General features: G+C 39.6%; 1 protein-coding gene across 8 annotated transcripts in view; it reads right to left on the bottom strand.

The window, feature by feature from the left end:
• Positions 1-12,918, bottom strand: part of DNM3 (dynamin 3) — a 372,210-nt gene that overhangs the window by 313,546 nt on the left and 45,746 nt on the right. For all 8 annotated transcript variants that reach the window (XM_059675119.1, XM_059675122.1, XM_059675121.1 and 5 more), the window contains exon 2: positions 7,956-8,029. In XM_059675119.1, the coding sequence (XP_059531102.1) occupies positions 7,956-8,029 (74 nt within the window). The remainder of the gene's footprint in view (positions 1-7,955; positions 8,030-12,918) is intronic.

Here is a 12,918-nt window from a genome sequence, read left to right on the forward strand (position 1 = left end):
CCACAATTTCCCATATGAACATTTACAAATGGGCCTGCTGTTTATTTCATGATATCAGTAAATTCTTGAGGTTTCCCTATAATAATAATAATAATAATAATAATAATAATAATAATAATAATTTGGGTTGGTTAAGGTTTTGTTTTGTGTTTGTTGTGGGGGTTTTTGGTAACTTTAATGCTTTCCTCTTTAAAAAAAAATAGATGGATAGGAATACTCTCTTTAATATAAAAATCAGATAAAATCTAAGTGAGGTACTATAGTTTTACTTCCTAACCAATATACCTAAACAAATTACATAATTGAGGAAGTCACATAATACTGCATTTTTTCCCAGACCTCTTAAATGCCTGAATACTAGGAAGTAGAATAGTTTTCATAATTGAGTAGTAGTCGACAAATCTTGACCTTAGTACTTCCTCTATCCGGATTCTGCTTTAACCAGAAGAATCGCTTCGTGCTTTGGTCAGATTACCATTTAGGAATCCAGCTCCCTCAGGAAGCTGGTTAGTTTGAGGAAGTCTGTGGACAGGGCTCCCTGCAGAACCAGAAACATGTAGGGCTGTTTCCCTTGGCACCACTTCTTTCAATTGCCTGTGTTATCAGGAAAGAGCTGCCTTCCTTTTTCTCTCCAGAAGTGATCACATCTGTGAGAAGCCCAGTCAGATGTGAGCTTACATATATGACATGGACATTTTCACCTTGGCACTGGGCACTTGACAGTCTATCACAGAGATTTTCAACCCTTTTCATCTCATGGCACACATAAACCAATTACTAAAATTCTGCCACACTCCAAAAAATATATTATACTTTTTGTTGATCTGACCAAAAAAAAAGGTATAATTTTGATTCATTCATACCAGACAGCTATTACTGTGCTGGCTGTTGTCATTTTTTTAAATTTGACAAGCTAAGGGAAAAGAGGTCAGTGCCCCTGACTAAATAGTCAGACACTGCATGTTTTAAATATTCTTGCGGCACACCGGTTGAAAATCGCTGGTCTATCATATCACCTTTCCATTCCAAAACACCCAAAATTCTAAAAAATCAAAATCACAGGTTACCTTGGGCACTCAAATAAAGAAATATCAGAATTATTAACCCAGCTCATTCTGAAAACATCTCAGTATTAACATCTCCTACTTTCCTTATCCATTATAAATTAGCACCATGATTAAAAATTTAGTGACACTGCTTAAATTGTCAGGTCTGCAGCAATTTATCAATAAAATGTTACTTGTTTAATACATTAACACTGTTCCAAGTGTTTTCAAATATGTTAGTTTATTTCTCTAAAATGTTGTCTTTGTTTCATCAGCTGTCAAACAGATTGAAATGCTGTCTGTTTGCTACAAGTCGGGTATTTTAAAGACTAGAAATAATTTATAAATCACTCTGAACTTACTGAAGATGGAATTACCTTAAGTTGCTAAGCTTGGGTAGAGTGCTAGTAGCTGTTGCCACTTAGATGATGTGGTTTTAAGAGCTTGAAAAAGCTTTTACAGATTAAAAACAAATGAACAAATAAACAAAAACCTCCCCTTCCCACAAGAAAACTCCGTTAGTACAGACTAACTTCTATAAGGTAAGGCTTCTCATTTTTTGCTGTTAAAATGCACAGACCTTTGGGATATTAACACTTTAATGCTCACCCAATGATATTTTCTCCACTGATTTTTTTATCTTTATTGCTGCAAGTATTACATATGTCCCATTTTTCCCCTATTGACCTCTTCTAGCCTGCCCCCACCCCTGCCCCTACCCCAGGCCTTCCACTGATTTTTAGAGAGTGGAAAGGAGGGAGGCGGGGCAGCGAGTGAGGGGGAGAGAGAGACACACATGGATTGGTTGCCTCCTGAACTTGCCTTGACCGGGGCTGAGGATCAAACCTGCAACCCAGGTACGTGCCTTTGACCAGGAATCAAACCCTCAACCCTTCGGTGCGTGAGCCAATGTTCTAAGCACTGAGATACGCCAGCAACGGCGGGATATTAACACTTTAAAATTTATCAATTACTTGTATCTTAGTGTAAATGAACTTATCAGATGCTCCTAGAAAGACTTTCAAGATGATAAGAGGATGCAAAATTCAGGCACATGGGAGAGATGCGATAACCTAAGGAGGAAAAATGAAGAGATATAGCATGTTGAGACCAAAAAACCAACTTACTTCCCTTAACTACTTTACCATTTTATCTTCGATAAATCTTGAGATTCTACACAAACACTAAGGAGCTATTGTTATTAGTATACCTACAATCATTATTGGCCAGCTCTTGAAAGTAATGTCAAATGAAAGAGCTCCAGTATCTGTTGTGAAATACTGATTTTTCTCAGCCTGGAATGATGAAATTTAAAACATTTGAACTATAAGTAACACTTTTTTTAAAATAGCTAAGCCCAGCCCAATTAGAAGTCTTGATGGATAGATAATGCATATCCCTTTCCCCAATATATATACACACAAAACCCGCTCTAATAAATTAATCAAAAAACAGTCTAGTATGTGTGTGCGCGTGTGCACGCACACACACACACACATACACACACACACACGTACCATAGATTGCAATTCTTTTGAAGCTGAAGAGAAGAAATGAAGCCGCAGCCCAAATGGAGCTCCTTGATCCACAGGAACCACAAACCCCACCTGTCGACCACCATGCTGCCATCACGGTGACAGGTATCTGCTCCCAGCACCTCCTATCTCACTTCTGATAGCTGCCATTCATGATCAGAGACCACCCCTCACTAACCAGAAGAAATAGCTTTACTATGAGAAGAGAGAAGGTGCCCAGTAAACTATGGGATATGTATTCATTATGCATTTACTTTTATGAATACCCCAATTTAACGATCTCAATAGCACAGATAGAAAATAATTTTAAATTTTATTTAAAAGGCTAGCAACAACTTAGACAATAAACAGTTTGGACAACATCCCAAATTATACCTACCAAAATAGACCTGCATTATAATGAAGTATATTGATGTTTATTCTGAATCCTGCACCTATACTTAGTCAACAAAGAGCCTACATAGAGTCTAACATGGACATTAGGCCTGGACACAGCAAAATGAAACATTAAAATAATACAGTGATGAAGCGTTAGATATGTCATGTACATGTCAAGAAAAAGAAGGGTTTTGATGAATAATGACAGGACAAGGGCACATGGATGACATGCCTTAGATTTGAGACCCCCCCCAAGGACAGAGACTCTCAAAGTGCTTTTGACACATGGTTTATAAGTCACATTACTTGTGAAGTATTGCATGACCCCAAGTTCCTATCTAATTAAGCAATAAAATTACCTGGTAAGTGAACCAGGTAATTCCATCCAGGCCTGCTACTCAAGCAGAGGTTTAAAAAATTAGGTCTCTTTAAGTATTAGATAAAATGAGAGTAACAGGAAGACAACTGAAGAAATATCCTATGCAGGACACAAGCTGGCAACTTCTCTGCTGTGTGGCACACAGTGGGCATTCAAAATCTGCTGAATGAATGAATGCATGCAAAAATATGAGGATAAAAATGTATGCAACAAATACACTTTGGGAAAACAATGAGAAGAAATTCCAACAGGCGTGCAGGAGATTTATTATTAAACTAACACAATCACTTGAAAAGTACTTAATGAGAATTTAGTTCCCTTTGTAAAATAAACACCTCTGGTTAATATAAAACCATCTTGTAAGCCGGCAGAGTAACTAGACTAGGGTCTATTGGTATGCTGTTTGGATAACAGAAAAAAACAGTTTCTAAAAGGTGTAGGCAATAGCAGTCAACAGATGAGATAACCCATCCTGCCCTGATGGTCAAGCAAATACTGACGTCAATGTTCTGTGGAGAATGAAGATGCAGGCTGTGGCTGTGGGAAAGATAACACATGTCCCACAGAGGAGGGGAAGGCAGAGAAAATACATTCCAGAGTATTCCGACTCATCCAACACCTGTGATCTGGAAGTCCGAGGGGAAAGGATGAAGAGTGGAAGGAGTAGTAGGTAAGTGGTGATTGTTAGTTGACCTCAGCCATGGGCATGATGTGAAACAAGTCTATTCATCTTCTTTCAATAAAAATCCCATCTTCTCCGCTCAGATCTGAATAGATATTAACAAATCTACAGCTTATCTTTTAATCCTCTTCACCATCAATTATTTCAAGATGACACATTTTTTAAAAAAAAAAATGGGAGTGCGGAGGGGGACAGAAAGAAAGAGAAGTCCCCAAATTAAGGAAAGTGACATCTCCCTTCCATCCAGCCTCTTTCAGCAGACATAGTTCTGGAGCAGACATTAGAAGGACCAAAAGAGTCTCAGGTCAGAGAACTGTAATTTTTGGATTGAAAACTCAAGGCAATTACAATTCCTTCTCCCACCCCACCACCCCAAAATGGAATAGAGACAAACAAATTATTGCCAACTCAAGTCATCTTAACCTCACAATCAGGAGTGGTAATTCTATTGAAAATGTAATTTTTTCATTTTCTTTAAGGAAGAAATATATCTTTAATTCAGTAATTTCCTTCCTACATGGACAGGTATATGGTGTTAAAGGGCAGTCATTTAACCGGGAAGAAATAAAATTTGGGTCAGGTTTGCTTAGAGTAGCTCTGTGACTTTTCTCAAAATTTTGAGAGTTGAGTGAAAATTGCTCTGGACTTCGTATTGGAAATTATATAACTGAGCAACTGGAAATTCTAAGTCTATTAATAAATGTGTACTCAATCTTTAAGGTAAGAAAAAATTAGCAACAAAAATAAAAGCAGTAAAAAATAACAGGTTCAGAATGTTGTGAAAAGGAAGGAAGGAGGAGGACCCCAGCTCCGAGAGATGAGGGGATATGTGGTTACTGTTGCAAAGATTTCACTTGGATGGTTGTACTCTGCCAGGGAGGTAAGTCAATTATGTAACAACAACCTAACTAGGTGTTATAGAACCTCAGCCTCTGATATTCTATGATAGTCTATTGGTCCTCAGGCTCTGAAATGCCAGGGCCAGATGTGCTGGTGGCGGAGCTGGGGGCCCTGGGCAGAAGCAGGACAACACACTTCGGCCGTGAACAACTGCCTGTGGTGGTCCAAGCACAGTGTGCAGACCCGTATGGAGGCTTTGTGAGCAAACATACGGACAGTTTTTTTAAATGATGGGTCATTTCTCAGTAAAAGGAGCCTATTAAAAAGAAGAAGGAAAAGAACCGAGAAAAAGAAAACAACAGGGAAGAATTAGATGCACCGGTTATGAGTGCTTCTCACCGTGTGACTCGGGGAGCAACAGCTCTCAAGAACTTCTTCCTTGGCTGTAGCTCTTCACAATGCAGCACCTGGGCGCTAGCCCAGACCTGCCGAATCACAACTGCCGAGGGGGATGCCCAGCAACCCCCAGGAACCTTATGCACATGGAAATGTCAAAACACCTCTACTCAAGGGACATTAAGCCAGGAATCTGCGCTTGGTATGCTAACCTCCCCGTCAATCGGGAGCCAGCACTGGACCAGAACGAGGTCAAAGCTGTAGTTAAGAAAGAATGTTTTCAGAATCACATGTTTTCACCATGAGGTTAACTTGTAACAGTGAAAAGAAAATAAACATTTAGTCCTCTGCAAAAACAGACTACCATACTAAAATATCCATTGTAATCAAATTCAGATATTTCAATGTAAAACAAAATGAGGTCCGTAGTTTTAAAATATTTCTTTTTTTTTTTTTTTTTTTTTTTAAATATATATTTTATTGATTTTTTACAGAGAGGAAGGGAAAGGGAAAGAGAGTTTGAAACATCGATGAGAGAGAAACATCGATCAGCTGCCTCCTGCACACCCCTACTATGGATGTGCCTGCAACCAAGGTACATGCCCTTGACTGGAATTGAACCGGGGACCCTTGAGTCCGCAGGCCGATGCTCTATCCACTGAGCCAAACCAGTCAGGGCTTAAAATATTTCTAATGTTATTCAAAATAAGACTTGTGTGTTTTCACTTTTATGTCTCAGTCTACATTACGACAGTAGAAAACAAGTCCTGGCCATTGTACATAAATGAGGGTTTGAAGTCTCTCTATATCTACAAACTTCTTTAAAATATCTCACCTGTGAAAAGGTGACGTTTTTCTCTGGACACCGCCTGTTACAGGAGGATGCAATCTCCTCAAAGACCCTCTGCCCAGGTGCACCTGGACTCACAAGGCCCTTCATGCCAACCTGAGGATGGAGCCTGGTGATTCACCAGCTTCACAAGCCTCGCTCCTCGGACCTGAACTCTATGTCTCCATCTTTGTTAAAATGGTCATTTACAGCAACTCCAACCAAGGACCCAAAATACTGAATAGTAACAGTTCTCTAATAAATTACAAGTCCTATGTAATTTTAAAAACATGGACACGTTACATGGTGCAGTCAATGCAAATCAAATTTGGGAAATCAAATGTTGATGAATTAATAATATATTTGATGTGCATGAAAGGAGGAAGCAGCAAGGAAATCTTTTACAAAAGATCATTTCTGTAATTTGAACAATTATCTTCAATTTACCCATTTTGTAATTTCTGATTTTTAACATCTTCATTTCTTACACTAATGTCATTGAAATAAAGCAGAGGGAGGTGATACAATAGCATTTAGAGGAATATTTTAACATAGTAAAGTACTCCGGGAGACAAAACCACTTGTCCTTACCCATGCTCTACAGGTTTTACTTTTGTAAGTCCTTAATAGTCAGTAACTTTTAAACCAAAGACTTGGATTCTGATGTTTTAAAAAAACCACCTTTCCTTCAGGGGGAAGGGCACATCAAATTCCCAATAGATCACTTCTTAAAGCAATGACACTTTCAACATACTCAGTAGCTCATCAAAATTAGAAGACTCAGCCTGGCCAGTGTTGCTCAGTGGTTGAATGTTGACCTATGAACCAGAAGGTCAAGGTTCGATTCCCGGTCAGAGTACATGCCCAGGTTATCGGCTCAATCCCCAATGTGGGGCACGTAGGAGGCACCCAATCAATGATTCTCTCTCATCATTGATGTTTCTATCTCCCTCTCCCTTCCTCTCTGAAGTCAATAAAAACCTATTTTTAAAAAACAGAACACTAAGACATATTAGCTTTCTCAGTCTGACATGTCACCTAACCCGTAAACAGTAAGATCAGGTGCTGAGGAGAAGGCCCAGTGAGTTGCTGGCAAATGTTTAACAGCTGGCACCCAAAGGGGCAAAGAGGCCTGATCTACACCATTTACCAATTTCCATCCTGTAAATACTCCCACCATGACCATCTTCAAGCTACCTCCGTAATGTCCTTGAATACGGAGATGGAACAGGAGGTACACCATCGGGTCTCGGAAGCTGGCCCAAGCCAGTTTCAACATGGCACCAGGGGAAGCCAATGGGCACTGGAAACTGTCCCCTTGTCTTACGAAGACCCTCTATCTACTCCCTTGCTCTGATACTGCAGTCCTTACCCATCACCTCAGCAATGCCTTGTCCAGCTCTTGTCCCCCAAGCCGCACCGTCGGAATCCCCTCAGGGGGATGGAAGGACACCTCCTGTACTACAACCACACGGAAAGAGCAAAATGTGGGGGGACTGCAGGTAAGTCTGCACTGAGTGGTGGAGTGGAGGGATTCCTCACTTGATGACTTTATTTCTCCAGGAAGTGGTTATGCTGCACAGTACAGATGAATTAATTACAAAGATAAAATGTTATTTTCTAGATATAATTACCATGATCAAATATTATTTTCTGGGTGTTTAAAAATCTACAATCAAATGAAGCTTTCCCATTAATGTAATCAAAGGGATTAAAAGAACAATGAAGGAGGGAGCATTTGGAGAGAAGTGCAGGCAGCTCCCCACAGCAAGGTGATCACAGAAACGGTTCTGTGGCTATTACCCAACACCCAGGAATGGAGGCACCAGGTATACGAGATGTCCGTGTGGCAAACATCCTCTTTCCTTACCTGTTTTGGAAGTAACAAGCTGTAGTACAAGAGGCCGTCTCGTCACGATGCCTGACCCTCGAGGGAGAAAGTCTCTAAAAAAAAAAGAAGAAATAATAGATGAAGGCATTAAGGAATTCTGATGACGTGTAAATTTATGTCATGTTCCAGAATAATTCTCCTAATTCCAAGCTTCTCAATGTATCACATGTCTAAAGAAGGCCAGACTCATCTTATAAAAGAAGCATTTTCCCGAAGTAAAAATAAATAAAAGGGTGGGCCTCTTATATTGCATACTGATCCATGTGCTTTATCTTGATGGCTGGAATTAATGAGTTTGCTGGAATTAATGAAAGTTTGCATTAATTTACTATGTACTGTCAATTAACTTGTATGATCAGAGAATCAGCATTAACAGAAACATTTGATGCAGAAAATAATCCTTAAACTTTGTTAGAATTAAAAAATTCAGTACTCCATCTGATTTCAAAATCAATATTAGTACCATCAAATACTAACCATTATTAAAGGTACATTAGATTGTATCTCCTAAATATCCTGAAATTTTTCTCCATATAAAACATGGGATCAAGTGCAGATAAATATTGTGTATGTACAATTAACAGCGATATATATTGCAATGTGAGTTTGATTTATTGCACTCCTGATAAATGGAAGTTTTTAATAAATAAAGTTGCATTTGAATGGCATGTTAATATAACTAGATCAATAAAACTGCAGCAAAGAAAGTATTATATAATCACATCTGCAGTGCCACATAAATCATGCAGATTCTGTGGTGTCAAAAAATAATTCATGCATGTGCCTAAAACACAACTTTTAAACACATTTAGAATGCCTCACAACTTTGAGAAAAACCATCATTTAAGAAATCACAGAGTTCTATTCTATTCTATTCAAAGTAAGTCTCTGACTGAATGTCAATGTTTCTCAAAAACTGGTTCCAGGACCACCAAAAAGTGTTATAACCACTGATCCCACCACCGGTCCTGACCCTACAACTTCAAGAATATTCAGGGGTATGTAACCTCTGTGCCCTTTAACAGGTTGGGGGGGGCAGGGAGGGGGTCCAGATGTTCACCTTGGTTTGAGCACTGGCCTCCACTTAGTGGGTGAAAATGGCAGGGGGTATACTGAGAGTTGTGTAGGAAACTGGCAGACCAGAACTTCAACCCAGATGGGTTTTCAATGAAACAGGTTAAAGGCCAGCAAGAAAGCTGCAAAAGCCCTCTAGCTGCCCTGGTACTTGAGAATGAAGAGTCACAGACATAAATTTAAGCATAATTTCCCCTACTACCATTCATTTTGCTGACAGGGGAAATAACACAGAACAGCCTTTTCACTAAGTTAGTGACTTTACTCCTTAACTCCAAGGCCAAGTTCATTTAGAATGTCACTATATGTGACTAAAATAAAGAATGGTGCCCTAACTGGTTTGGCTCAGTGGTTAGAGCATTGGCCTGTGGACTGAAGAGTCCCAGGTTTGATTCCGGTCAAGGGCATGTACCTTGGTTGCAGGCACATCCCCAGTGGAGGGTGTGCAGGAGGCAGCTGATTGATGTTTCTATCTCATCGATGTTTCTAACTCTCTATCCCTCTCCCTTCCTCTCTGTAAAAAATCAATAAAATATATTTTTTTAAAAAAAGAAGAATGGTGAAGCTACCGACTTGTCTTTGCTCTAAAAAATGCCACCTGAAATAAAGATTATTTATCCATCAAAAAAATAAATCACTGAGGAAGAAGTGCTAGGGAGAGAGTGTGGGCCCTGCACCAGGGGGGCACCGAGTCTGAAATCCAATGGGAAGATACAGGCCTGCATGCAGAAAAGCGTTAAAGAAGAGGACGGATACACTATACCGCAGTTCAGGAAAGAGAGACCGAGACTCTTCTTTTGAAAAAGTCTGAATACATACAATTTAATGTTCGTTTAATGTTCTCCAAGGACTACAATAGAACATTTGCCAGTTTGGATGGTTGCAATAACCATTTTAAATTTAATCAAAATGTACGGAGCATATACTCTGTGCCTAGAACCAAAAAAGGAAGAAGTTAATTTGATAACCAAATAGATTTTTTTAAAAAAGAAAGAAAGAAAAGAAAATTTCAGAACGAAGAGTTGGGGGCATCGGTTTGAGCTATGGGAGCACAGATGAGGGTTCAGGATATGTAGATGCCAATGAGAAATATACAGGTCTTAATGCCATTTAATGAATCAATAAAATATTTTCTTTTAAAAAAACAAAACACAGGCAAGCTAGAGAAGAAGAAAGGAGAGAGGGAAGAAGAGGGGGAAAAGGAGGTCTCATTACTTAATTCCTTTGTGCTAGGTTCTGTGTTAGCTCATGCTTATGGCCATATATCGATAATCCTTTTGAATATAATTAAAGCAAAACAGAATGTACCAAGCACTTTAAATAGCAAATAACTACCATCTGTTTGGCTGAAAAGAAAGCCCACAGATACCTCTTACTTTTTTATTCAGCAAACAGAATTTTGCAGTAAGAGGAATAAACAGTCTCAGGTATCCAGGTCCCTACTTACTAACTCACACTGCCTGCGCCCTTCATGGCTCCATCAGTCCTCCCAAAGTCCAAAGATCTGATAACCAAATCTTGCTGTTTGGAGATCCCCCCTGACTTCACAGGACGATCGGAAGTGCAATGAAACCCTAGAGAGGATTTCTCTCTGCTGGAGAGTGAGAGGCTAGGCTGGCATCTGGGAAACGCTGGGTATGCTGATCAGCAGCATGGAAACCACATGCCCAGCAGGTTCCTGCGGAGAGAGCTAAGGGGTGACCCTCCAATGACACACCGAGAACCTGGCTTTGAGTCCAGCCCTAGCACTGAACGGGCAAAATTCCCTCTAAACTCAGTTTCTTTTGCAACTAAATTGAGATAATTCTGTGGATCAAAGGAAATACAACATATGACAACTTTTTAAAAACACACGTACCATGGGAGAAAATAGTACTGTTACTATTGTTATAGCTACGATATAGCCATAGATTTTTCCCTGATAATGTAGCAGTCTCTTATCTAAAAACACTAAATCTCTACATACAATATTTTAACATTTCATGAATGGCGTTTGGAGGTGAGGGGCCTCAAACCCCACCTGCACTGTTCCCTTGGCGTTGGCCAGCTGCACTGGTTTGGAAAACTCAGCCCTGATTCCTAGTCCCATTGACAGGGACTCAAGGCACTGACACAAACAACCATGAATCATTCAGTCACCATTGAATGCCATCGTCCACTTGAATTTTATTATGTTTTGTGCAAAGGTGGTTGGTTTTCTCCCATATGCATATCTTATGGGAAAATTACTTTGCTAAATTATTGCCAAAAAAAAATCATGACTGTGTCCTTAGATTACTTTGGTTTTAAATTAGATATTTTTGTTTGTTTATGGTCTTATACATATATACAAAAAGAACATTTGCATGCCATTTTCCTCCAACAAGGACCTTAAGGGAAAGAGCAAGGACAGCAGTCTGCAGACTGACTATGATTAAACTGGCTCCATTCTATTGCCTGAATGTCTTATTTATGCGTAGACCACAGATTTTTAAAGGACAAGTGCTTTTCTCTCTCACCACAGAGCAGCTACAATGCAAATGCTTTTCTTCTCTCTCAGTCTATTTCAAAAATAGCATTATTCAGCACAGTCTTAACAGCTGGTCTTCAGGCAAGAAGTCAATGTTCCTTCATGGTTTCTTGACTCCTGCAGGAAAAGTAGAGAATGATTCCGATGCTTTGGCCTAAGAACCATCTTGGTGACATTTCTTATTGGCTCTTCCAGAAACTTAAGTTACCAGGAAGTATTATTATTGCTCCCTCAGGAAATGACTGACCTTTGGAAGCCTAAAATAAGAGAGTATACTTACTCTATCAACATAACTAGAGAGGAATTTCCCCCGTGAGTACAAATAAAGTAACTACAGAGATGTTTCTCTTCAATATAGATATAAATGATCATTAACCAGGTGATCTGTTCAATAAATAAATGTTTAACATAGGCCCTTGACTAAAGATGGGAGGCATAAATCTCCCCAATAAGTTAATTTGTATAGTTGACTCATTCAAAGATAAATAAGCTTTGTCTAAAAGAATGCCATGCAAATGATTACAATAAGCATGACAGGTACAAGGGGTACATTCCTGAAGTATTGACACAGAACAGACAATAATCTATTCTGCTTGGGAGATTAGCCAGGAACTATTTCATAGAGACACAGCTGGAGGCATTCCACAGGGAATCAGGATACGCAAAGACATGGAAGGCCATGGTAACACAGAAGGTTAAGGAACTACCCACTAAAGCAGTGGTTCTCAACCTTGGCTGCACATTAGAATCACCTGGGAATCTTTTTAAAATCCTGATTTCTGGGCCTCATCCTCCGGAAATTCTGTTTCTTTGTTATGGGGTGGGGCCAAGAGAATAGATGAGTAGGCGTGAAGAGGAGAGGGGTGATGGATATGACTCTGAAAGATACCACTTAATGGGCACCTGTAATAAGTAAACTAATTGAGAGATGGAGAAGGGACTCCTGGATACCAGAAATCAGAGGTACTCCCAAAGCCACACTAGTCTCTTAGATATCTCCACTTAGATGTCCCAATCCAGTCTCTACATTCAACTCATCATCTATCCAACATGCTTCTCTCCATTCTCAATCACAATCCACATCATCAGCATCCACACTTGTCATCCAGGCCAACTGCTTGGGACTCATCCATCCACCCTCTTTCTCGGTCTTCAGGCTCCAAATCAGTCACCTTGTCCTGTTGATTCTACATTCTTCACATCCCTTAAATGCATCCTCTCTTTACTTCAGTCACCACTCCAGGTGCCACCAACTCTCATCTAGATTAATAACAATCTCCCAATTCATTTCCCTGCATCCAATTTGAACAGCCTCCAATCCAACTGCAATAGTAACAAAAGTCTCATCACATCATTTCA

The sequence above is a fragment of the Myotis daubentonii genome, chromosome 18 (genome assembly GCF_963259705.1).
Source record: "Myotis daubentonii chromosome 18, mMyoDau2.1, whole genome shotgun sequence".
Lineage (NCBI taxonomy): Eukaryota > Metazoa > Chordata > Mammalia > Chiroptera > Vespertilionidae > Myotis > Myotis daubentonii.